At 34.9% G+C, this 25,569-nt stretch overlaps 1 protein-coding gene across 1 annotated transcript; it reads right to left on the reverse strand.

The window, feature by feature from the left end:
• On the reverse strand, positions 1-23,793 carry LOC117345319 (protocadherin Fat 4-like). The gene is made up of 24 exons (XM_033908387.1): positions 23,179-23,793; positions 22,204-22,332; positions 21,842-21,910; positions 20,080-21,377; positions 17,313-17,432; positions 16,768-16,902; positions 14,645-16,123; positions 13,750-13,936; positions 12,802-12,902; positions 12,325-12,489; positions 11,804-11,900; positions 10,808-11,104; positions 10,299-10,441; positions 9,123-9,252; positions 7,885-7,989; positions 7,009-7,226; positions 6,046-6,225; positions 5,834-5,951; positions 4,300-4,424; positions 2,834-2,967; positions 2,091-2,270; positions 1,663-1,768; positions 1,200-1,240; positions 1-976 (listed from the first exon to the last, which is right to left on the reverse strand). The coding sequence occupies exons 4-24, from the start codon at positions 21,025-21,027 to the stop codon at positions 880-882; spliced, it is 5,106 nt and encodes a 1,701-aa protein (XP_033764278.1). The 5' UTR covers positions 21,028-21,377; positions 21,842-21,910; positions 22,204-22,332; positions 23,179-23,793; the 3' UTR covers positions 1-879.
• Positions 23,794-25,569: the final 1,776 nt, after the last annotated feature.

The raw sequence follows: 25,569 nt of genomic DNA on the forward strand, positions 1-25,569 counted from the left end.
CATGTTTATACATTAATTTATTCTGAATGTCGTATTTGTACAAATGAAAAATTGTAAAATCTATATGGAACGAAACATAAACTAGTCTACAGGTGTATTTTACAGCAAGTGAATAAAACAATTTCTATAGAATACCTAGTTATAAATCTTGATTAAGTTACACGTACATATCAAATATACAATCCACAAGTATTTATTATGCAAAGAGACTTAACTGAACAAGGCTGATTACTTCACCAACTACTGTCCTTTTCACACAAGCACATAAAACTAATATAAATGTCATAACATTGCACTCTTTATAACCTCTATTTATGATACAAGTTACATTTCCCATGGAGGGACATAGTTTCGAATAAATTGAAAGAATGCATGATTGAGCCCTTTTAATTATTTTCCTCGATGAAAAAACATCCTTTATATGAATCTATGATAATGCAGAAATGTTCTTTTATGACAATTTTTTTATCCTCAAATCAATAATATAATCATTTTTTCAAATACATTGCTAAAATGTGAATTTAGGTTAACTGAATTTTGGATATTGAATTTGAGCAGGCGCCAATGCATACGATTCAATTAACAGCGTCAAATATTTTGTTGCTGATTAAAACACATTGCATGCTTTATATTAATATTTAAGGTTATATGCTACTTACATTTGATTACCATCTACGCTAAAATCTTTAATTGGATGACAAATTGATACGAAATATATATAAATATAAACCGGTATTCATATGTCTGAGTTCAAGAGGTAACACATTGAAATATATACATGGTGTTTTAAAGGCATATATATAACATATTATTTTAAGTAACATGTTAACTATAATGATGTTTAGATATCAATTTCGTCTTTTTAATTGTCATTTATCACTATATTCCTGTAGCATCGTAATCGGGCTCGGGATCATATGCACGATCATAGTCGTCCAGTTGATCATAGCCTCTCTGGTATGTGTCTCTCTCTTCCCTGAAACAAAGGCCAAGAAATTGCTGTCAGATTGTCACACTTGTGTGACAACAGGTTTGGTGGTGACGGGCGTTCATGCCTTATCAATTGTTGCTCGTTTACCCCGTGTAAAGGTGGATAGTGGGGAATCAGGCTTTAAAAGTCATAAAAATATAAAACTAAATATATTTATTCTACAAATACATATATAATGATTAAAAAAAAACATTGACATTTAACTTACAATCTGGAGTCGTAAGTTCTGTTGTACTCTCCACTAGATCTCTATAAATGAAAAAAAGAATAACATTAAACAAAAGGGCAACGGCTCATCGTGTTTGTGGCCTCGGGCAACTGTTGTGTACAACCTATTTTCCGTAGATCAAATTTGAAAAAAAAGTAAATTTTAACAATAATATTCTAAAAGTGTATTTTTGCCTGAACGAAGTTCAGTGGAGCTATTTCTCTACTATATGACACAGATTAGATATTTTAGATATGTGTTCCTTGTGGCAAAACCTTTCCATGGGTACTACATTCGCATACCTGCTGACCGTGACTTTTGACCTTTTTTCTATAGTTATATATGTATTGATATAGATTGAAGTACTATATATGCAACATTGACGTTTGTGGTCCGAATTAGGACAGTCTACATTTTAGCTTGTTTTATGTTTATATTTTCTAATTAAAGTATTGATACTTACGGTCTTGCTTAGACGTTGATAGCTCTCGTTCTTTAGTTCGTAAGCGTTATCTAGGGTTGACAATCGTTTCTGGGTCATTTGGTATTTATTGAATGCTTCCCGATTTCTGTGTGGAAATGATTAAATAAAGATACGTTTGGAACAAAACGTAGTATATAGTACTACATGTAAGATATTATCCTTTATACCGTATACTAGCTGATATATATTTTCTTAATGAACTTGGAAAGGTCTGGATTCCGTACTCCGCTCTGTACTCCGGTTTCGTCCCACACTTAGGCCAAACGCGTACTTCCATCCGGGCCAACAACGTGATAAATGTAACATGGAATAACTGGATTTACTATATTATGTAAAATTAATAACGTTTACATTTATATTAATGATATACACATATGTATGAATCGTTTAAGAATTATAGACCTTACCTGGAGAACATTACCAGAAAGCCGATGACGAGTACCAGTAACAGACAGCCGGCGACCGCTATGGCTGCGTACAGCGGAATTTCGTACGGATCCGATGTTTGCTGGGCCGGAGTGGACCCAATTCTTGCTGAACACTCCTTGTTTTCCAGACCCGCCAAGGTGTAGTGGATTACACAAGACCTGTGAATACGAGCGATATAAGCAGACAGAGAATACCAACATGGAAATGAAATCGCAATTCGAATTCAAAATCAATAAAACTCGGCAAGAAAAGGAAAGAATTTTTTTTTTTAAATCATATTTCAATGGAGACCATTGAAGATGGACAAGGAGATTAAGAGGAGGTGTTCCGGAAGGTGAAGCGATTTATGGATTACAAATACTCATTGGTATACATGTATATTAAAAATAATGGGTTTTTTTTATGAACGAGTTATATTTGGAATGGAATAATCATATATTTCTTATGCCGTTATAGATAACCTTGCGCTGGTGATTCTTCAAAGAAAGGATCAGAGTATAGATTTTGAAGGCATTCGTTGATCAGTCGATGCATTATCATGCCCCTTCTTAAAGCTACCGTTTTTGTATTATAAGCATTATATTTCAGGCATACAGACATGACACAAAGAATTTTATCATTCTTTCAGTTACTTATCATCTTGGATTGGAGCGTTGTTTATGTCGAAAAACATGACCATCAAAGTACCATTTTGGATATGTGTCTATCCTGATCGACTTACCCAGACTTGGGTGGTTCGCCGCCGTCTGTTGCCCATAACGTCAAGTTCATAGTTCTAATGTAATAGGGTATCGCGTTGATGACGTCATACAGAAGGGATATGTTTCCCTTTTTACTGTCGACTATAAATGTGTCCTGAAAATTAAAACAACATGCCATCATAATTCCTGTTTATCAATATTAAATATGTGATCCTAACAACAAGTAGTAGTAGTAGTAGTAGTAGTAGTAATGGAAACACAAAACTCCCTCATTTTCTCTGCGACAAGGAAACTTCACGCCCTACCCACGCGCTTTCCACGCGCTACCAAGAGATAGCCTTCTGTCACCTTTTTGTCATTAGGCGAAAAGCGACGTCGTTGTTAAAGTCACGTCATTTTCATTTCAGACAAATATAAGAGTTTTAAAATAATTCGAGTTGGTATAGTTGTGGTGCAATTTTGTACGAGAAAAATAATCTGTTACGCGTATGCATTAGAGGTCGATTTGACATATTATCGGTGTGTTAATCTGCAACATGTCATTATGGAATAATATTTGTAACAGAATGTCCTCAACTGAGATCAATCGATCTCGAAAACGAACAGTTAAAATGTCCTAACTGTACAGTAGAACTAGCTCTCTAACTGTACAGTAGAACTAGCTCTCTAACTGTACATTAGAACTATATCTCTAACTGTACAGTAGAACTAGCTCTCTAACTGTACAGTAGAACTAGCTCTCTAACTGTACAGTAGAACTAGCTCTCTAACTGTACAGTAGAACTAGCTCTCTAACTGTACATTAGAAATAGCTCTCTAACTGTACAGTAGAACTAGCTCTCTAACTGTACAGTAGAACTAGCTCTCTAACTGTACAGTAGAACTATCTCTCTAACTGTACAGTAGAACTAGCTCTCTAACTGTACATTAGAACTAGCTCTCTAACTGTACAGTAGAACTAGCTCTCTAACTGTACAGTATAACTAGCTCTCTAACTGTACATTAGAAATAGCTCTCTAACTGTACAGTAGAACTAGCTCTCTAACTGTACAGTAGAACTAGCTCTCTAACTGTACAGTAGAACTAGCTCTCTAACTGTACAGTAGAACTAGCTCTCTAACTGTACAGTAGAACTAGCTCTCTAACTGTACAGTAGAACTAGCTCTCTAACTGTACATTAGAACTATCTCTCTAACTGTACAGTAGAACTAGCTATCTAACTGTACATTAGAACTATCTCTCTAACTGTACAGTAGAACTAGCTCTCTAACTGTACATTAGAACTATCTAACTGTACAGTAGAACTAGCTCTCTAACTGTACAGTTTTGTACAATACAACGAACCACTCCAACCCCTAAAGGGGTACGGTCAGTCACATTATGATTAAAATATTACTATTTGAATAAATACAGCATGGTTCATTACTGTAACACATTTAATGTTTAGATTAGGATCGATCATAGATGTTATAATTGAATGACTTACCCAATAGTTGCTTTCCAAGTGGTACGTTATATCACCAAATCGGCCTTTGTCGGTATCCACAGCTGTGTACGTCCCGATATGATAACCTTTCCTGGCGCTGAATGGGAAGGTGTTTACAAAAATACCTGCAGAATTGAAGTTCAACGTTGAAGCAAATCCTAAATTCGTTAACAATTAGCGACAAAAAACTGATATACAGGCCACTTGGTTTGGTTCTCTGTGCGATATATTTCGTTGATTATCAACCTCAATAAGGCATTCTACCCGTGAGGCCATTTTGTTTGTACTTTCGAGTAAAATGAATCAATTGCATATAATTCTATGGAAAAATCACTTGATATAAGAAGCTGCATATGTGTGAGTCTACTTAAAACGAACCTTTCTGGTTACTCTATCAGTATTCCTTAATACCTTTTATTGCTAAATCTAAGACAAAAATATCTAATATTTATACAATACCAGAGGTTACATACATTACGCTGTTACCAATCTCCAAAAGCTTAGGGATTCTTTCCTTTTTTTTTCTTTTTTTTTTTAACTTTGTACGGTAAATTCAAAATGTTCGATATACATGTATAATGTTCGGCCCTATACCTAGATCAGCATATGAATTCCCCTGTCTATGTCCTACATTGCTTGATACTTTGGGCATGGGTTTACCTTGGTGAGGCAGTGCATCATGTATCAAAAGTACATTTTATGACAAGCAGATTTCACGCTGTCGGCGATGTAGAGTTCTTAAGGAGATTCTTGAACTAAAAACGGGAGACATTAATGAATCTCAGAAACGTTTCTTTTAAATATTGTTTTCGCAAAAATCAAATAATGCTTTGCTATGGTAAATTGTATGTTAAGGTTAAGGTTAAGTTAAGAAACATTGATGAGTCTGGAGCCTGGTGTTATTCTTATGTACATGTACGATTATCATTTATTGGGTTTAATTCAAAGTACACTTACTTGGATGAAACTGAAGATAGTTTGTCTTTTGGATTGCATTTGCAGCATAATTTAACATTTAAAATATTATGTTGAATCTTAATATTTGCCACGAAGTTTTCTATAAAGAAACATTGCTTGAACTGATACCTCTAAGGGCGCAAATCTGCCTTAGCAATAAAGCGTATTTGTGAGTGATGTTCGTAAAGGACATGACTACCTCATATGCAGTGTTTTTAGCTTTGCCATTTCCACAATCCTGCCTTATCTTTTTCTGTTGTTAGTCTTTTGTTTCATTGTTTGTTTGTGTTTGTTTGTGTTTGTTTTCTTTCTTTTGTTTGTTTGTTTGTTCGTTCGTTTTTGTTTTTGTGTTTTTTGTGTTTTTTTTTTTTTTTTGCTTTGATTTCTTAGGGGTTATGGTTAAGTAAGATAATAGTATAACCCTAATATTTTAAAAATATATTTTATTTCATTGTTTTGTTATCCAATTTTAACGGTTTATAGCAGATACGTCGCATTTCTCAAAAAGTAAATCTGCATTATATATCCCGCAATATCTCTCAACACTTTCATTTCAGTGACTTCATTCTGTACATACTTTTATTAAACTTTGGCGTAGATTTATTAGGATCCTCGAAGTAGACCGTGATTTCGACATAGGCGATCGCAGTAAATGCTGGTGTTGGTGTTGTTATACCCGTCGCCTTTAACGCCATCTGTGACGATAAAACGAAAAGAAATTTCACCGTGTCAATGAAGTGACCGAGAAATTAAAAATTGATTTTTGTATATTACATCAGATCTACTCACAAAAAATGTCTGGTCTGTCATGTTTGTTAGTGATTCAGAAATTTCGAAATATCCCGTGGTTTCGTTATATATAAAGGGACTCTCCTGGGTAAATTCTACACTGTAGGTGGCACTGCTGTTTTTTCCGAAATCCGGATCCTTAGCTCGGACTGGTCCGAATGTCTCTCCGACAGGGTGATTCTGTAATTTAACACCAGATGCATTTTTAATCAAGCTTTTATCCTGTATTAATCTAAAGCTTGAAAATTGTTGTGTAATACAAGTAATACCCCTTGGCCAATATGGGCCGTTAAACTAAAGAAACTAAAAGAATACATATATATTGTCACCTAGGAAATTTCTTCAATCATCATGTCAGTATTCTCTTATCGTTATGAATATTTATAAGATACAACTATGGAAATGACGTCATTATGATATTGTCATTGCAAGCGTTAATAAAATACCGAACCATCCAGTTTAGTATATTACATTTATCTTGTTGTAATCATTGTATACTACAGAAATATAATGACTGCTGCCGATATAAATAATAATAAAACGGTTCCACCAATACAAAACATGGTAGTTTTTTCAAACGTTTCCATTTATGACTATACATATGTATATGGAAAACGTGGAACATAATTGCATAATATAATATGTAAGATATATATTAGATATATAACTGATTATGACAGTACGTAATTGACGTAAATAAGACATGATTGAATTAACAATGCATAACATAGCACACATGCTATTTCGAAATATATCAAATTAGCCTGAAAAGATGACAAAATATTAACACTTTCTTAACAGTGATCGCTTATAGATTTTAATCTTATGAATATAATTAGTAGCTCAAACGTTGTTTTTTTCCTTTTTTTTCTTCTTCCTTTTATTGGGTGGGGGGGGGGGGGGGGGGGGCACAGTCTATTTTTCATTTTATCATTATTACTCTTCGTCGGAGATGTAACTTACGTTGGATACGTTGAATGTGAAGGAGTTTTTATCGAATCGTGGCGGGTTGTCATCCAGGTCATTGACGGTTATGTTTAGGAAGGCATTATTCCGTGACGTTCTCGGTGGTTTTCCGTGGTCTACGGCAGATATAGTCAACAGGAAATACGGAGTTTTCTCTCTATTAACCGGTCTTATCTGACGTATCATGCCAGTACTTTTGTTTATATCAAAATAATCTGAAAGTAAAGATAATGTATGTATGTCAGGTTTAACATGGTAAATTATATAAAAGTTCATTTTCAAAGCATCAATAAATGAAGTAACTGGTAGATGGTACAAAGGAGGTAGATATATAGCACCACTAGAGATGAATTTTACGAGATCCCGTATACGGCGAACAAATATTCCGTAAATCACTTAGATTTCGGGAGTACTTTATTTCGCGAACTGACCTCTTCAACATCACAAATACATGATTTCGCGACGCTTATCTAGAAATGACTTTAAATTCGTGAATATCAGGGTTATAGATTGTGCAAGACTACTATATCGGTAACTGAGGTGTTACTAACGTATAAAAAAATACGAAAATAAATCCTACGCAAAATATAAGTGATTTACAGTATATAACCGCAATATACAGCAGTTTTGTCATTCTAGGGCGTTTCATTGCTACTAAGAGACTAAAAGTGTTGATATCTAGTCACGACAGATAAGATGACCTAGAACAGATGTTAAATGCTACAAGAGGAGTACAATTAACACATGATTTAATCAATTACGTAATCTTCAGATACTGGACTATTTCTAATCCATTGTTAACTAGTAATGATACAAATATACAGGCTTCCGTATATTTATTGAAGGGTTCTGATAGGTCATAATCATACTTACTCTCTCCACCATTGACGATGTCGTATGAACAGTTACATGTCTCGAACTTTCCGTCGTCTTTGTCGCAGGCTGTAATGGCGAGAAGCTCCTTGTCTGCTGTCATACCTGGAGTATACAGAAATCATGTTCATGGTTACTTTCATTAAATGTCATATACACAGGATATACTTTAATGTGTAAGATAAAGAAATGCAATTCAGAGGGATGATGATGTAACAAGAACAAAAGGAAACTCAATGGATCATTACCATATTTTAATTAGCCATTCCCTTTTATGGCTGCATCAATGTTTTTTTTTTATTTTACGGAAAGGGCGTATTAATCATATCACATATATTGTATCATGTTTTTGCAAATTTATCAGAAGGTATACAATGTTTTAACTTTTAAATACGAATGTTAATTTCAGTCACTAATTTAAAGGATTTGTAGTCATTAAAAGAAACCATTTTAATATCAGTTGGTAATTATGAAAAAGGCGTAGACAAATACCATATGTCTTTGTGGTAATTATTGATACTTCGGGTCGAATTAAAAATTTGCAGGACTTAATATTCGAAGAACTTTGGTTTATCTTGAGAGTAAAACTGCCTTATCAATGTAAAGATTATAACTTTTACTACTTGGACAAAATACATAGTAAGTTTAATTTTGACGACTTAAGCTTTACTCAAACGAATGAATGCCTCTTTAAATATGGAAATAAAAAACTGCATTCAGTTCACCATACAAATGAGACACATGTCTTTAGCTCAACAGTGTTGTAAACGTTCTGATTATCTGTTATCGATTGCTGAAAAATATATATGATTATTTTGAATATCTATGCGAATAATTTATTCAGGTCAGTTTTCATAATCATCACTGCCTTAACCGTAAATTATACATCTTGAACATCGTCTGTCTGTACTTTTTCTGAATCTTTTACGAGTCTAAATTTACGGATATTCGTTTTATGACTTTGTCAATTTTTACCAAAAGAATTAAAACATTTACCTTTGCCGTACACACATACATTTGTATCAAACAAAAGACAAACAATGTGTAAACACATTTGTATTAAACAAAAGACAAACAATGTGTAAACACATTTCAATATACATCGCGAGCAAGGGCAAAAAGTAATAAATCAAGTGTTGTGTCCTTCTAGGTCATGTCGGTGACTTTTTATCACTTTCGTATCGTTATTAAGCTGTAAGAAGACGTTAAACTAAGAACACATTGTACTCCTCACTTACCGTCAACAGGACCGAATACTTCCTCTATGGCAAGTGAATATTTGGGGTAAGGGCGTTGTGTGTCGCTGCACGTGCCGTCGGGTCCTTGGAACCAAGGCTGTGTGTTATTACTTATAATGTTAAGTGTGACCTTGAAATATAAAGAACAATATAATATTAGTAAGCATGTATGTAATTATCTGTGTTACATCTTACATTATACGTTTTTTGGGGGGTAAAACATTTTGTCAGCTTTCTTTTGAAGGAAAATATATACATGTACGTTTTTGTATATGTATATATATTATATATATAATAAAGGATCTTACATGAGCAACAGATTTTTAAATATTGCAAATCTGTTTTCAAAGTTTCATCAAATCTCAAATGAAATTAAACAATTTAAGATACTTTTTCACATAACTCAGAAAATTAACATTTTAGAAAGTTTCTAAGTAGTAATGACGTAACGTCATATTCCACAATATGATGTTACTATAGATTTCTGACTGGCGGAACCGATGAAAAACGTTCCAGGTAAAATTGTACTAGTCACATATGCAAAATATGACATGGACGAATTCATAATGATAGAAAAAAAACTACAGTACACGGAGAGATTGTATCATTCATTGTATGAGAATGGTACGGAAGAATGAATGCTCTCCGACAGGAAGACATCCCTGTGCTCCTCAGCCCTGGTACCATTATCAAATATTTATTTCTTATCGATTATTTTTTGAAACAGTATTCTTAGTCTTACTTCACACGAATATGACTAGGGCAAGACAGGACCCATACAAGTCACTCAATGTCAGTGAGCATCAGAAACTCACAGAAAAAAGTAAGGCATACGGGATAGAATATACCTACAGACTTCAGGATACTATACTGTAAACCAATTTATTTTCGTGGTGAATTCATTTAGCGATTTAATGCCTAACGAATTTTTCAGACAGAAAAGGCCTACTGCATCTATGGTTAAAACTGTTTCGCGTCGATTAATTTTCGCGAATTTCAATCGCTCCTAAATACAAATAAACAAAATTAATAGCACGCGAAAAATTTGTGGTTAACAGTAGTATGCAAACAAGTGGTGAATTTCTAGGCGAAAACTACAGAAAACTAGAGAGAAAACTAGAGCAGAACGTTGTGTCTCAGTCTCAAGGTAATACATTCGTACATATACATACATACCGTTGTGGTGTTAGAGAGGACTGGAGAGCCATTGTCGGAAACCCGTACAACAAAGGACGCTACAGGGCATGTAAATTGAAAGAGATCTTTGATAATTGTGATACGTCCATCATTTTGATCAATTTTGAAAAAGGATGTCTCATCTGAAACAGTTAAAATAGATATGATAGTATGATTACAGCTGAAAAAAAAAGTTTATTTACTGTAAAATTGGTAGTATTCGCGGGGGATTTATTGCACAAAAATAAATCACCAGTCAATATTTTTAAAAACACACACATGTCTATAAATATTTACTGCATCATTTTTACAAAATATGGTTTCATACCCAAGAACTGGGTCCAACAAGGACAACCACGAGAAACAAATATACAGGACATTTATTTCATTTTGATCACATTTACGTAATCTAGTGATACGTTAAGATAAAGAATAGTTGTTGTTTTTTCTTGTACAGTTTCATCTAAAAGTTGACCAAATAAATAAACAGACAAATAAAACTAGTGTACTTGTCTCCTTATCGAATTGATACACAAGCCGACTATTTTCTAGACTGTCTTTATCCGTAGCATTTATAATTAGGACGACGTCATTGATCTTTCCGTTAGTGACGTTGACTCTGTAGGGGCCGTGTGTTTGAGGAACGTTGTCGTTTACATCTAGGACGCTGACGTGTACCGAACAGTTGTTGGAGAGTCGAGGGGGCGCTACATTGGTCACCGTTATGACGCAGTCATATGCCTGCTGTGTTTCGTAATCTAGAGTCCCATCACTCAAAAGTGACATTGTTGGGAAGCCATACGTAACTGGAAGACAGAATAATAATTAAAAAGCTTAAACACTCATGCATCATATGTTGTTATGTTAATTTTATCTTATGTGTACATATATTTACTGGATTTATCATCAATAGCTTGTCAAGCCTGTAATGTGCAAGACTAGAATTGTTTACATGAAAATGACTAATCAATTGAATGGCCGCCTAACTCTCTTGAATGAAAATTTCTGTATATGATTTCGATAAAGATTCTATTTGAAATCCACATAACTGACATTTTTTCATTCTATTTTATCTATTCTATTATTTATTTTATTTATTTACTCATTTTGTGTGTGTCTGAAATTGAGAATCTCTTTACATGCAATTATCACTACGACTTTTGATAATAATTACATGCCGAAATTTCCCTATAAAAGCCCGTGTGTCTACATCACAACCGATACAATTCACTTATCTTTAATTAAACACTGTGAAATAATATCAAATCGTATCAAAGCATCATGATAATCCCGGTAAGTACACGTGTCCTTGACATAAGTTAAAATTTGGCAAATAACTAATAGCAGGTTATGTCTACAACGCTTCCTCTAGTATTATGGTGTCTGCATGATTTTTACAAACTGAGTCTAAATTCTTGTGAAAATCTTACTAATGCGTTCATACAATGATGAACCTCGACACTATCGACCAATGAAATAAACAACATCGTCATAATAATTTGTACCTGGTTTCAGAGGACAGTCATCTTGGTTATTAACAGTCAGTTCGCTCGTTTTGAAGAATGTCTTCCCATCCTCGTCATTAATTGAAAAACCTAGAACCTTGATGAGAGCCAAACAAATTGAAGTTAAGCGTATGAATCATGAGAGACGGAAATTATGAATTATGAAAAATGTTCATGGCACATAATCTAAGCAACACTACTTAGACTCGTTGTACCCGTTATGTACAGCATATATCTTACATAACAGCTAAATAAAAGCATTTTGATTTCATAGCGATTCACATGTAGTTTAGTTCACATGCAGTCTCTTCACGACATGCACTTATAATTCTTATAATTCTTATAATTCAATGGACCTAAAAAATATCACTGAAGCCTTACAAGTTTACCCTACCAAGAGACACATGTCAATATATCGTATGCCAAATACAAAAGATGTCCATTATAACAGTGACTTCCGGCGACTTTTCTTAATATTTATAATCATCTGAAATAACGTTATTTCACAGGAGTAAACTTACTATGGAATCTGCAGTTTCATTTTCGTAAACTTTAATGTCATATAGACATTTTCCATTTTTGCTGCTTGTGTTGACGAATGTAGGAGCGTTGTCATTGACATCGTTCACCAAAACGTTAAATGTTCGAGTAATAGGATCTGATGGTGGATGTCCCTTGTCCCCAACCTGTATCAAATTGAAATTAACGTAATCCAACTTATTTTCGCGGCAACTTAATTTCGTATTTTCATGCCTAACACTTTTTTTTGCGGCGAATTGATTTCGCGATGTCAAGTCCTAAAAGTCAAAAGGCCAACTGCACCTATGATTGAAACTATTTCGCGGCGATTAGTTTTCTCAAAATTTAATCGCCTGCGAAATACGCGGAAAATTAATCGCATGCCATAATAAGTTGGTTTACAGTATTGATATGTATATGAGAACAGGTAGTGATGCATTCATTAACTGTAAATATTAAATCATACAAAGTATATATACCTCCATTGTGATGTTATACTGTTTCACAGTTTCGTAGTCTAGACCAAGCACCACCGATATGTCACCATTTGTATCATTCACCTTAAAGTTGAACTGGCCGTCTGTATTGTATAAAACAATTACGTAACAAAGTACATGTATTAAATGAAAATAATGTATGTCTTATTATCCAGCTGCTTCATATATCTAGAAGGATGTTGATTTAAACAAGGGTTGTTTCTATTTGTGGAAAGGTTGAATCGGTCAAGTATGTTTCAAGATTATTATATTTACGAATGATTTGTTAACTGGAAAAATATCCTGCTTAAACAATAGACTATTCAACTAAAATGATAGCCGATGACAGCTGAGCCGAGAAACCAATTTAATTGCAGCAATGATTGTTTCCATGTTCGTCGCTTTTCATGATTATATTTTGTTTGTTTGTATTGTTTGTGTTTTTTCAGTAATCGTATTTGCTGAAAAATTGATAATACCTTGCATTTAAGACAATAGCGTTTCTGTTCCCTACGAGTAAACCTCGCGAGTTTGGTGGAAATGGGTTTAAAAACGTATGCATGTTATTCACTACCACTTAATTTTCAATATATTTCACTATATACTGTATAAGTTGTCTTTATTGAAAGCTTAAAATTTTTGCTGTGTTCCACAAAGTTGGCAACAGAAAGAATGTCTTAATGTATTAAAGACATACCTTGATTTCTCTACTGAATCATCATATTTTCCTGATTGTATAGGTATATGTTTTTTCGCGGCGATTTTGTACCAAATCATAAGTAGCGAAAAATCCAAAAACCATAAAAAATAGCAAACTATACGGAAACTCTGGCTAAATAGAAAACAATATAAATAATTACATTCTGGCAAGTAACAAAATGTTTCTCAATATACATCAGCGTAATTTCTATCGATTAGCTATACCCGTAAATCACAATTTCATTCTATTACCTTGTAACGGTTCCTGCTTTTTCAGACTGAAGACCATAGTACCATTTTCACCGAGGTCACGGTCCACTGCTATGGCTGAGTCTGCTTTGGATATGATATCCCCCAGGACATCCTCATCTACGTCGAATTGCTTCAGCTTGGTCACAAATTCTGGAGGCTCGTTTACATCTTCCACGTTGATAGTAACCTGTACGTGATATTGATTGACAGTTAGTACGTAGCATGTAACTACACGATATAATTGTTAATGTTATCATTTACCTTTATCCATGCACTTACAAGAGTAAAATCTTTGAAATGTACGTAAGTTACCCGTCAAACATTGCTAAAGGCTGCCGTTATGTTTGAATATGATGTAACCATGAATACTAAGATACTAAGAGTACAATAAAGCAAAAAACGTTTTGATACATTTTCAAATAATTACGCCTGTTCAATATGGTATCATTGTAACTCAGACAATAGGACAAAAAATACAGTCAAACCTGCCTTAGCGACCATCTGAATTAAGCATATCCCTCTCAAATGTGTCCACATTTCCCCTCCCCATTTTAATTACTATAATAGTTACCTAAACCTAGATTAAGAAGAGATCACCTGTCATATGTGGCCTGTTTTATTTCCTTCATTGGAAGGTCGCATATGACAGGTTTTTTTTACTGTATTAAAAAACAGTTGTGATACATTTAAAAAGTATCATTTGTACAGATTGTTTGGTAAGCCAAATACTGATACAGTACTAGATTGACATGGTATTGTCGAATACATTATGACACAAAACTGAAAGGAGGCAAATTGCAACGTGGCAGCCCCTCGCTACTGATTGGCCTACTGCGAGAAGTAGTAACATTTTTAAGCCGCCGTTCAACAACAAATATGAGACGTGTATACATACCAGCGTTAAATCCTTATCCATATTTTCTTGAACGGATGCCAAAAATGTATATAAATCCTTTGTTTCTCTATCCAGGATTCCATTCTTCGTGACTTTTCCACTCAAAGGATCGAGGTAAAAAGACGCACAATCAGTGGTTAGGTTATTGTTATTGATACCACCATCCACCGAGCTAATCAATGCAAATGTAACATTTGATGTCCGATTATTTTGAATCCATAGACTGCCAATATCTTCAGTTCTATTATATACTTCTTGAACTTTTAAAGTAAAGTTACTGCTGTTGAAAACTACTCCCGATTGACCACCACCACCTGAATTGTCGACGACATAGAATTCGATGAATGCAAAAGACGACAGCGGTTCCCTTCCATAATCTGTGACGGTCACTTTACACTCCAGCCTGGGCCATGTACTCGGTTTTTGAGACGTTGTAAATACAGCACCAGTATCTTTTACTGTAAATGATTTATTGTATTCAGGACAAATGGTGAACCTGAATCGTTTGTTATCTCCTGAATCCTTGTCCGTCACCTCCAGCAAGGCTACAAGTTTTGGAGGGTTAAAATCTGTATCCGTAACGTTCACAACTGTAACGTTGTTTTTAAAGAGAGGAGCATTATCGTTTTTGTCGATCACTTGAATCACAACATGAGTCGACGAACTTCTGCTAGGAATACCATCATCGGTGGCTGTAACGACGAAGTTTTGATTTGGGCTGTCTTCGTAGTCTAGACCTGCTCCTACGCAAAATATTTCTCCGTCTTTGTTTACTCTGAATTTTCGTGAAGAGAAAGAGATTGTAAAATGTATCTTACTGTTATTACCGATATCCTGATCTGTTGCATTCACTGAGCCAAGTGAAACATTGCAGTCGTTGTTTTCGTCAGTAATGAATCTGTACTCATTTTGTGTAAATACTGGTGCGTTGTCGTTAACATCTAATATCTGGATAAACACTGAAGTTGTGGCTGTAAGACTTGGATGACCGTTGTCTTTGGCTAACAAAGTATCATTGAAACTTGGGATCGATTCACGATTAAGCGTTCCTTTGACCGTTATGTTCCCTGTCCTCTCATCCACGCTGAAATAACTGCTGTACAGTGAATACAGAATCTCGGCGTTTTGTCCAGTGTCCCGATCGGATGCACTTACAACCCCAACATGGAATCCAACAGCTTCGTCTTCCGATATTCTGTATTGGTATGGCTGGTTGATAAATACCGGTGGGTTATCGTTCTTGTCTTCGATCGTAATTACTAGGGAAGCAGTAGCAGTATGGCCACCCGTGTCACTTACACGAAGTGTTACACTAAAGTGGTCTGTTTCCTCTCGGTCAAAAATGTGGTCGGAAAAAATGTTCACAACATTGTTTGTAACCTCTGTTGTTAATTTTCCATCATTCGGATCAAGTGTTACCGTCAAACCACCATTATCAGTCTCATCCGGATCAAATAGTTTTAGTTCCCGGTTATCCTTCTGAAAACATGAAAATATTTGTTCACAATCACTTCCAAAACCAAATATAAAGTGAAATGTGTCTTATTTTATTTATTTATTTATCTTGGGAGTGATCATGTTTGATTATTTACAGTTGATGTTGAAATTGTGATTCTATCATTATCGATGTGAACCAGTTTGACTGCTTAAGCGGATAGTTTATGTGTATGAATGTTGCAAGTATATGGCAGTTGGATGAATGTCTAGAAGTCATTGGCTTGGCTATCGTAGATATGCATACGCCTCTATCGGCTTGGCTTTTGTTGTTATTGGTGTATGTATTGTGGAAGTCGATTTTAAACTGTGGTGCTATTATGCTGCATGCAGCTGGGTATTTTTATAAAGTAAGACTTTCTCTATATCATACACCTCCTGTTTTGAATTTTCAATACATTGCGTCATTTAAGGCTTAATGAACTTGGATTTCGGGTAAAGATTTCGGGTAAAATCGAACCCTTGTAAATACACGGAAACCGATAAAGGTGTAATTTATCGGAAGGTAATACACATATTTTTGTAAAAAAGCAATGATATTGGGAACCAAAAATGTTACCTATGTATACAACCTTTTGTTAATGTGGTATTTAGATCCAGACTGAGGTATGAATTACATAGTGACTTACTAGTTTGACGTCCTGTCTCCCGGTCACATTTTCCATTACACTGCCTTGAAATGTCACTGTACAATTACCGTCTCCTACAAAGCAGGGTGGGTTGTCGTTAATATCTGTTACTGTGATGGTCAGTTCTCCCATTATCTGAAACAATAGTTATAGCATATCATGAGCTGATCAGAATATACATATTTCTCTGATATGAACACTATATATATCAGCTTGGGTTACCGTATTCAGCAAAATTGGCACTTTTGATCAATAGTATACAGTACGAGATATTAGGTAGGCCTTGTACGTAAAGTGATTTAAATCTGATAATAAATACCTCAGAACAGGAAACTATTTTCGTGTTGGTTTTTGGATTATCCGTCGGTTTTTCTTTTTTTTTTTTCTTTTTTTTTTTTCAATATTACCTTTCAAAGATATTTCAATATCTCACTCGTTGTACCATTCATTTTTTTAATAACGCCTGGGTACAGACGATGTTTCACGCGCAACACAAAATATTACAGAGCTAATATCGTGTGCTACAAATAGAGTAATTGACATACCGTGATTGTGCATGAATCTTCGTCGTCTAAATTGGCCTGGATCCCAAACGTTACTTTGTTGTCACGGAACACGAGCGGAAGCTTCTCTCGATCGAGTTTCACTTTAGATGTTACCTCCCCCTTAATTGAAACAAAGAGTAAAACATTGATAATATATAGAAACACACAGTAAAATATTTCATCACCAACAGCCTATTATACCTTTGTAATTTATGGAAACACACAGACAAATATTTCTACGCCAACAGCATTCATTACCTTGGCAATTTATGGAAATACGCATCAAAATGTTTCATCACAAACAACCTTGTTTACTGTGATATTTTATAGAAAATATTCCATAACAAATTGTTGAGGCTGATAATTTATGAAAACACAATCAAATATATCACCAGAACAACTTTGGTTCTCTAATTAAGTCTTTAAATTGATAACAGTGATTTAGGTGGAGTAAACCGAGATATTTTGCTATCACTCTATAAGGACTTTTTCAGTCTTGTAAACTCTGAATTCATCAAGAAATAAAATCAAAATGTTTACATGTATTTCATGTAATTATTGCCGATAACGTTTTTTCTACCACAATACCCTGTGTTATTCAACCCTCAGACCATCAGTTAATCATTACAGCTGTTGATTAACAACCTGTTTATACCACACGTGGTATAAACTCTGTACGCATTTTGATTGGCTAACACGGTGAACTTTGACCCAAGCTGCAATTGTTATTGACGTCATCAATAATCGAATGACGTCACATCACCGGATCCCGGACGTCACCGGTACACTTTATTTGCATACGCGAAATTATACTTGGCCACGTTTCCCTTTGATTCAAGCCGATATTATTGTGGTAGAAACAGGTCACACGACTCGCAATTGTTGGATATGGAATTTATTTCAGACTCGTAAGTTATTTTTTTAAAGTTGCAAAAAACACTCGCTAAAGCTCGTGTCTTTTGTAACTTTTAAAAAATAACTTACTCGTGTGAAATAAATTCCATATCCAACAACCACTCGTTGTGTAACCTCTATTTATATCACGAACTATAGCCATACAACTGTTCAACTATATTTCCTCTCGCGAAATCTTAACTGCTGCCAAATACAAATGATGAATACTAACAAAACAATGAGGAACAAAAAGTAAACATGTAATACTAAGCAATACACACGTGTCTATAAATAACACTACTCGCCACTGCAAACATACACTACAGCATGAGAATGTTAATGTTTCTAATGTTGAGGACATAAACCTAATTTTCCGTGATGTTCCGTAGTTTTTCGTAATGTTCCGTAGCTTTCCGTAATATGGGGTTCATTAGAACGGAGAATTGAGTGTGGATATAGAATCCCATATTGAGTTTTATTTAACAGTTCATACCACCAACCAAGTTCCAATAGGTAGCGACATGGTTGGTAGGAATGTAGACATTTAACAATTAAACGCTTGGTAGATTGTATTTATTGGCAAGATCAATGCAATATGTATCTGTCACCCAGATTGCATTGATATTGACAATAAATATAATCTAACAAGCGTTTAATTGTTATATTTACATTAGATACGTTAAACTTCACTTTCTCTTTGCTAAATCTGGGATTTAAGTTCAGATATTCCCCTGTTTGTTCAATTGAAAGAACGGCACATGTGAAATCGATTTCATTGTAGTGCTTGGTTTGCATTCAAATTGATGTGTAATACAAAGCCTTGGCGTGACTATGATCAACATAGCACCAAAATGACGTCATAATTACGCGATTGTTCTAAGTCGAAATCCTTGCTAGGTTTGATTCACCAGCAACGCATTGCCAAACATTTTTTTGACGCTGACGGAAGTGACGTCATGTGATCTGGGCTGCATTTATACGGTGATCAATACCATCTGGTTTAACACAGGAGTAATGGGAGACCGTCACACAGAATGTAAATATTGTATGATATATAAAACTGGGCCAGTTCTGAAGTGAAATGAATGAAACTACTCACATTAGCATCTAAATTCATTATCATAGCTGATAGTATAGGTTCATTTATTCATTTTTACAAAGAAGCAATACATAAACGATTGGTTGACCAAGACATAGTTACGTCGTTCTTTTCATGACTACATTAATGCCTTTGCTTACTAAGCCTGCGCGATTTGGTTTGAGCTGATACTGTGCTTTTATTGCAAACATTTTATTACATATGGAAGTCGACGGAAGCAAAAAAAAATATTCGCAGCACATAAAGACAAATACTGATGACGTGTTAATATGTTATTGTTTGTAATGATTTTCAATTTTTCAATATCCACTGCAAAAGATCTAATGTTTGGCGTCAAGCTAGACACTAAATCATGATTACTCACATTGAAGGGGTGTATGCTAAAGTATACATATCCATCACCGCTTTCCCAAATCTAAGACAAAAATCTTATTATGTTTTTCTTTTGGAATTGAATTGGAAAAAAATATCACAAACTTAAATAAATAAAAGTTATACGGGTACGGTGTGTGTAGTGGAACTTTTTGAAATGGTTTGACTCTCTGGGTCATAGCGTCATGCAGCGTCAATCTAAACTAAGTTAAGATCAATCTTAAGATCATTCCGAAATGTGGATAGCAACTGTGGAATCAAGTATCTCATTAATATACATTGTTAAGTAGAAACAGCATTATGTGTTATGGGGTACACTAAAATGGCAGACAGTATTGTAGTCCCCGTAGTAAGTTTGGTGCCATGTTTCACCATACAGTATACGTTTCCATGTGTACTTACAGTTGTGGAATTTAGTGCGAAATTTTCCTCGTCCTTCGTGGTAATGAATTTGAAGTTAGTATAGTTCCGGACAAAGACGTTTGCGACCAGAGCAGGCGCAGGCGTCTCCTCTTGTAACGTGCCATTGAAAATCAAATTTAGATTTGCGTTCTCATTACTCAGCTTCAGTATCTCAACCACTACATGACATTCTACTGTTTTAAAGCCATCACTGGCTCCGACAGTGAAACTGACTCTATCTCCCAATAGAGACGCAGTCATCGCCTGCTTGGCAGTGATGACCCCAGTTTGACGAGTTATGTCAAATACTTTAGAGTACTCCGCGTCATCTATAATATAGCTTACTGTACCTACAGTATCTACATCAGATGCCTGTACCGCACCTATATAGGACCTTGATGGAGATCCCGAGATCACCTGGAAAACGGATACCGGCTCGACGCACTTAGGAGCGAGATTATTTACGTCGTTGATTGTTAATTTACCTGGCACTCTGATAAAGTCCATTGTAGATTTCCACCTAATGCGGATTTCGAATTCGAATTCTCTTGCGTTTGTGTTTGTAAAGTCGAGAAGAAAGGATGACTTCTGTATAGTACCGGATAGAGAATTGAAATTAAAGTATCTAAAAAACACTGATTGTATAGAAGTATCTGTTAGGTTAAAATCGAACAGATTGTATGGCGTGTCCGACCCAAATCTTCCGACAGTTATATTTTCAGGAGTGTCTTCTGGGATTGTCTGACTGAACGTATCCCGAACAACCAGAAGAGACAGTTTTGTGACCATTTTTGTTTCGTCAATAGTTATTGTCATGCCGATATCTAATTCTGTGACAAAAGCATATATGTCCTCTGCTTGGTTCATGTCTTCAAACGAAATAGTTTTTGCGCAATAAATATCTCCGTGATTGTCCACATGAAAGAAATCGCTGTATTTTCCAGTCATTTTATACGCTAGATTTTCAGCACCAATGTACTTGTTTACTCCTGGAACTTCAGTTACAAAACTCCCACGTCTTGTTCCTTCGGCTACGGTGATGTGTTTTGTCTCAACAGAAGTTATGTTTGGATAAATGGTAACTGCAGCATAATCTGTGATTGTTGTGCTATCAGATAGAATGGACGACACAATCAAAGTAAGTCGGACAGGATTGATAAAAACTGTGTTTTCAGTTTTCGTTAAAGTCACAGACTTTGGATTTGCTCTACTGATACCAAATCCTCCGGAATCTGGCAGTAATTCGAATGTACTGTGGACGTCAATTCCATCAACATTGATCAAAGTGATTTGTCCGACTGAAACATCAAAAGTTCCTGTTATAACTTTAGTTGTTAATAATTAATGCAGCCCTTGGGAACGACAGTTTTCACTTCTATTTGAAAAAATATAACATGTGAAAGAACCTTTCGATAAGAAGTAAAATGAAACGTCTTAACATATTTCTATTGTTACACATAAAGTTGTGTTCATTTAGTTGATACATAACACAATAAAAGTGACGTAGACAGGTAGCTTGTTTTATAAAGCGTCTTTGCGGGAAAACAACTATCATTATTATAACTAGAGTTTTCTACTTGGAGCCAAGTGTTTACAACTGTTCCTGTTTTTAAACCTTGCATATGCTGTTCACTAAATATTGCTACTATCAGATATTAAAGTGATGTTGATACAACATTAAAACATTTGAGAACATGCTCATTGGTATTATATGTCAATCACGTGTGATAGATAGTCTAAGTAGTTATTATCAGGATATTACCTTCCGTGTCAATAGATGCATCTGACTGAACGATAAATAGATAGTCCGTCTCCAGTATGCTTGTGGGAACTGGAATGTTAAACATATATTCTATTTATCTCCATGTATATGGAATTTATGCATATTGTAGATAATATAAGAAACAAAATATATTCTGCACATGTATAATTACACTTCGTAGAAATGCTTTCAGTGTCTACAATACATCATTAATTGGTTAGTATTGGTGTTAAAATATTTCAAATATAATAGATGTGAATCCTTACTTTTGTATAGTCACGTGTGATAGGTAGTCGAATTTACTAAATCACATCACCAAATATAAAAATGTAGGTACATATGTAATTTGATTTAACACTCACTAGGGATACATAACGAATCTTTCTGTATGTATTTTCGGACACACTGACATGTCCAATGTCTGCCGATATTAACACAGGAACTGTGTCCCACTGTACAAATGGCCCGACTCGAGTGTTCTCCACAGTCGCCTACAACAGAAACCCAGTACGTGAAAATTGTAGTATGGATAATTGCATTGAGTGAAATGGATATCGTACAGAGTGAAATGGATAATTGTGTAGAGTGTAATGGATAATTGTTTTCAGTGAAATGGATAATTGTGTAGAGTGTAATGGATAATTGTGTAGAGTGTAATGGATAATTGTTTAGAGTGAAATGGATAATTGTGTAGAGTGAAATGGATAATTGTGTAGAGTGAAATGGATAATTGTGTAGAGTGAAATGGATAATTGTGTAGAGTGAAATGGATAATTGTGTAGAGTGAAATGGATAATTGTGTAGAGTGAAATGGATAATTGTGTAGAGTGAAATGGATAATTGTGTAGAGTGAAATGGATAATTGTGTAGAGTGAAATGGATAATTGTGTTCAGTGAAATGGATAATTGTGTTGAGTGAAATAGATAATTGTGTAGAGTGAAATGGATAATTGTGTAGAGTGAAATGGATAATTGTTTAGAGTGTAATGGATAATTGTTTAGAGTGAAATGGATAATTGTGTAGAGTGATAGAAATAATTGTGTGGAATGAAATGGATAATTGTGTGAAATAGATCATCGTGTAGAGTGAAATGGATAATTGTGTAGAGAGAAAAGGGTTATAGTGTAGAGTGAAAAGGATAATTACATGTATGTAGAGTGACACATTGTGCTATTTCAACCAGAAATGATATTTTATACTGTACTCTTTGTAACTTGGTATAATCGGGAATCACGTGACACTAATTTAGCCAATCAGAAATTGTGAAAAATATGATTTCATAATAATGTAATATAATGAATCTTTAAGTTTACATAATTTAGGATAATTTACACACCGTCTAGTCCTGCAGAGGGACGGTCACCAATCACAGGGGGAGTTGATCCTTTAGTCGTCGGTGTTGTTCCAGGAGTAGTACTTGTGGTTATCGCTAAACACACACAAAATAGTGTAAGACACTTCTCTCAAAATAACGTATATATATACATAGTTTTTATCAATGTTGGCCTACTCCTATGTTTAACACACCTAATATGAGGGGAGGGGTCTGGGGTGGGTCATTGGAGTCTTACCTTTTCTCGTTTTTGGCTCCAGGGATGCTCACTTGCTTAGTAAGAAAAACATACTTACCTGTCGCGGAAAGTTAAAACTATACTCACGTTTGTTTCTGTACCTCTACATGTACCACCCGTCTCCTGGTGTACTGCGTTTCTGTTATCACTTCAATCAAAGCAAAACTATTAAACAGCTCATGTCAAATTTTCAGATTTACGTTTTGTACCGAATATATGTAAATAGTACTTATCTATGTACGGTTCCGTCCACACAAAGAGTGTGTTTCTTCATTAGCCATTCTCTCCATCCTATTTCCTAGTCAATCTGTCAGGTGTCTGTCAAGTCTTCTTCAGTGAGGGTTTCTTCCAGTCCTATTTCTCCAGTTTGAGTTGTCCTAGGTAATCTGTGAAATATATTTCAGTGCCTTATTACATTACATGTATACGAATATCAAGATTATTTTTGGTTGTTTTTGTGTTTATTTAATTTTTTTTGTTAACCGTTCTGGTAATTTGTTTCCCATAACTATAATAAAACCCATGGGTGGCCTTTCATAACGTTTTATTATTTTTTTTTCATATTGAGTTTCGTTATTATGTCAAATTTTCAGCATATGATAAAAAAAACAAAAACAAAGACAAAGAAAACTTTCATACACGCTTGCATACACAAACTGTATACCAGGGGTATGTTGAAGCTTGAATACAATATAACTAGTAGTTGTGTTAAAAAGATAGCAGCATATATACTTAAACTCAAGATAAAAGAATACACGTATTTCATACAGTCTATTGATTATCTGTATTTTGAAAAAAGCCTCCATTTATGAATGAAAAAGGTTTGTTGACTATTTATGCTTGAGGTATACTTTTCCACATTGTAATGGTTCACAATGTTTCTTTCAACACTTTCCAACAGGAGTTATTCACCTTTTAACACGCTGTGTTTAAATATATTGTTTAACAATGAGTGTTATAAGGTTATGTCAGCCATATATTGTTTACCTGTCTTTCCAAACAGTAATTGTTTTTTGACAGATTTAAATAAATTTTGGTGGGTTTTTTTTGGGTTTTTTTTTCAAATATCCAATATTTTCAAGCAATATCCACAACCTCTAGTATAGACTTTTTGAAAATTCTTATTTTTGTGAAAGTTGACCCTTATCTTACATCACTATGCGTTGAGGTTGATTAACAATCAAAGTATTTCCTAAAAATAGTGATTATTTTACATTTGTGTTTTATGTCAATGTGTCGGTGCATTAAAACTACACAGTCAAACATGTACTAGTTGTGTGTCAAACTGTGTTTGAAACAAGTTAAGGGCGCACGGTAAATGATTTTTGCGCAAGATATTCTGAAAAATTGCCGAGAGGCATACCAATAACGATCACTTTGATATATTATTTCTTATCACTTCGTTTTAATTTCTTTTTCCGACATTAATTTCCTTGTGTATTAGCAAGGATGTCAAGTATTCATTATATTTTGCATATAATACGCTTGTGCTTTTGTTAAAAAAAATGTTCATGTATTATTGTAATTCAATAACACTGAGTCTCTTTGAAATATCTAAAAGGCAGCCGATATAGTTTGGTTTATTGGTTTATTTTGTTTAACGCCCTCTTAACAGCCAGGGTCATTTAAGGACGTGCCAGGTTTTGGAGGTGGAGGAAAGCGGAGTACCCGGAGAAAAACCACCGGCCTACGGTCAGTACCTGGCAACTGCCCCACGTAGGTTTCGAACTCACAACCCAGAGGTGGAGGGCTAGTGATAAAGTGTCGGGACACCTTAACCACTCGGCCACCGCGGCCCCTGGAGGTGGAGGAAAGCCGGAGTTCCCGAAGAAAAACCACCGGCCTACGTATACGGTCAGGACCAGGAAACTGTCCCACGTGGATTTCGAACTCGCGACCCAGGGGTGGAGGACTAGTGATAAAATGTCGGGACACCTTAACCTAGACTGGCTCCCTGTCTTTAGAATATTAAAATTATAGATAAATTGACCTTTATAATTTTGGTCACTAGGATATGTCTGATTCCTAAGTTTCAAACTAGGGGGAGATAATCTAGTATTAGAATATAGTGGAGCAGTTCTAACAAAAAAAAACTTAGGGGCTGGTGACCAGTCTGACCTTAACCACTCAGCGGCCACTAACCGATATATAGTAAT

The sequence above is a fragment of the Pecten maximus genome, chromosome 16 (assembly GCF_902652985.1).
Source record: "Pecten maximus chromosome 16, xPecMax1.1, whole genome shotgun sequence".
In the NCBI taxonomy this organism is placed as follows: Eukaryota; Metazoa; Mollusca; class Bivalvia; order Pectinida; family Pectinidae; genus Pecten; species Pecten maximus.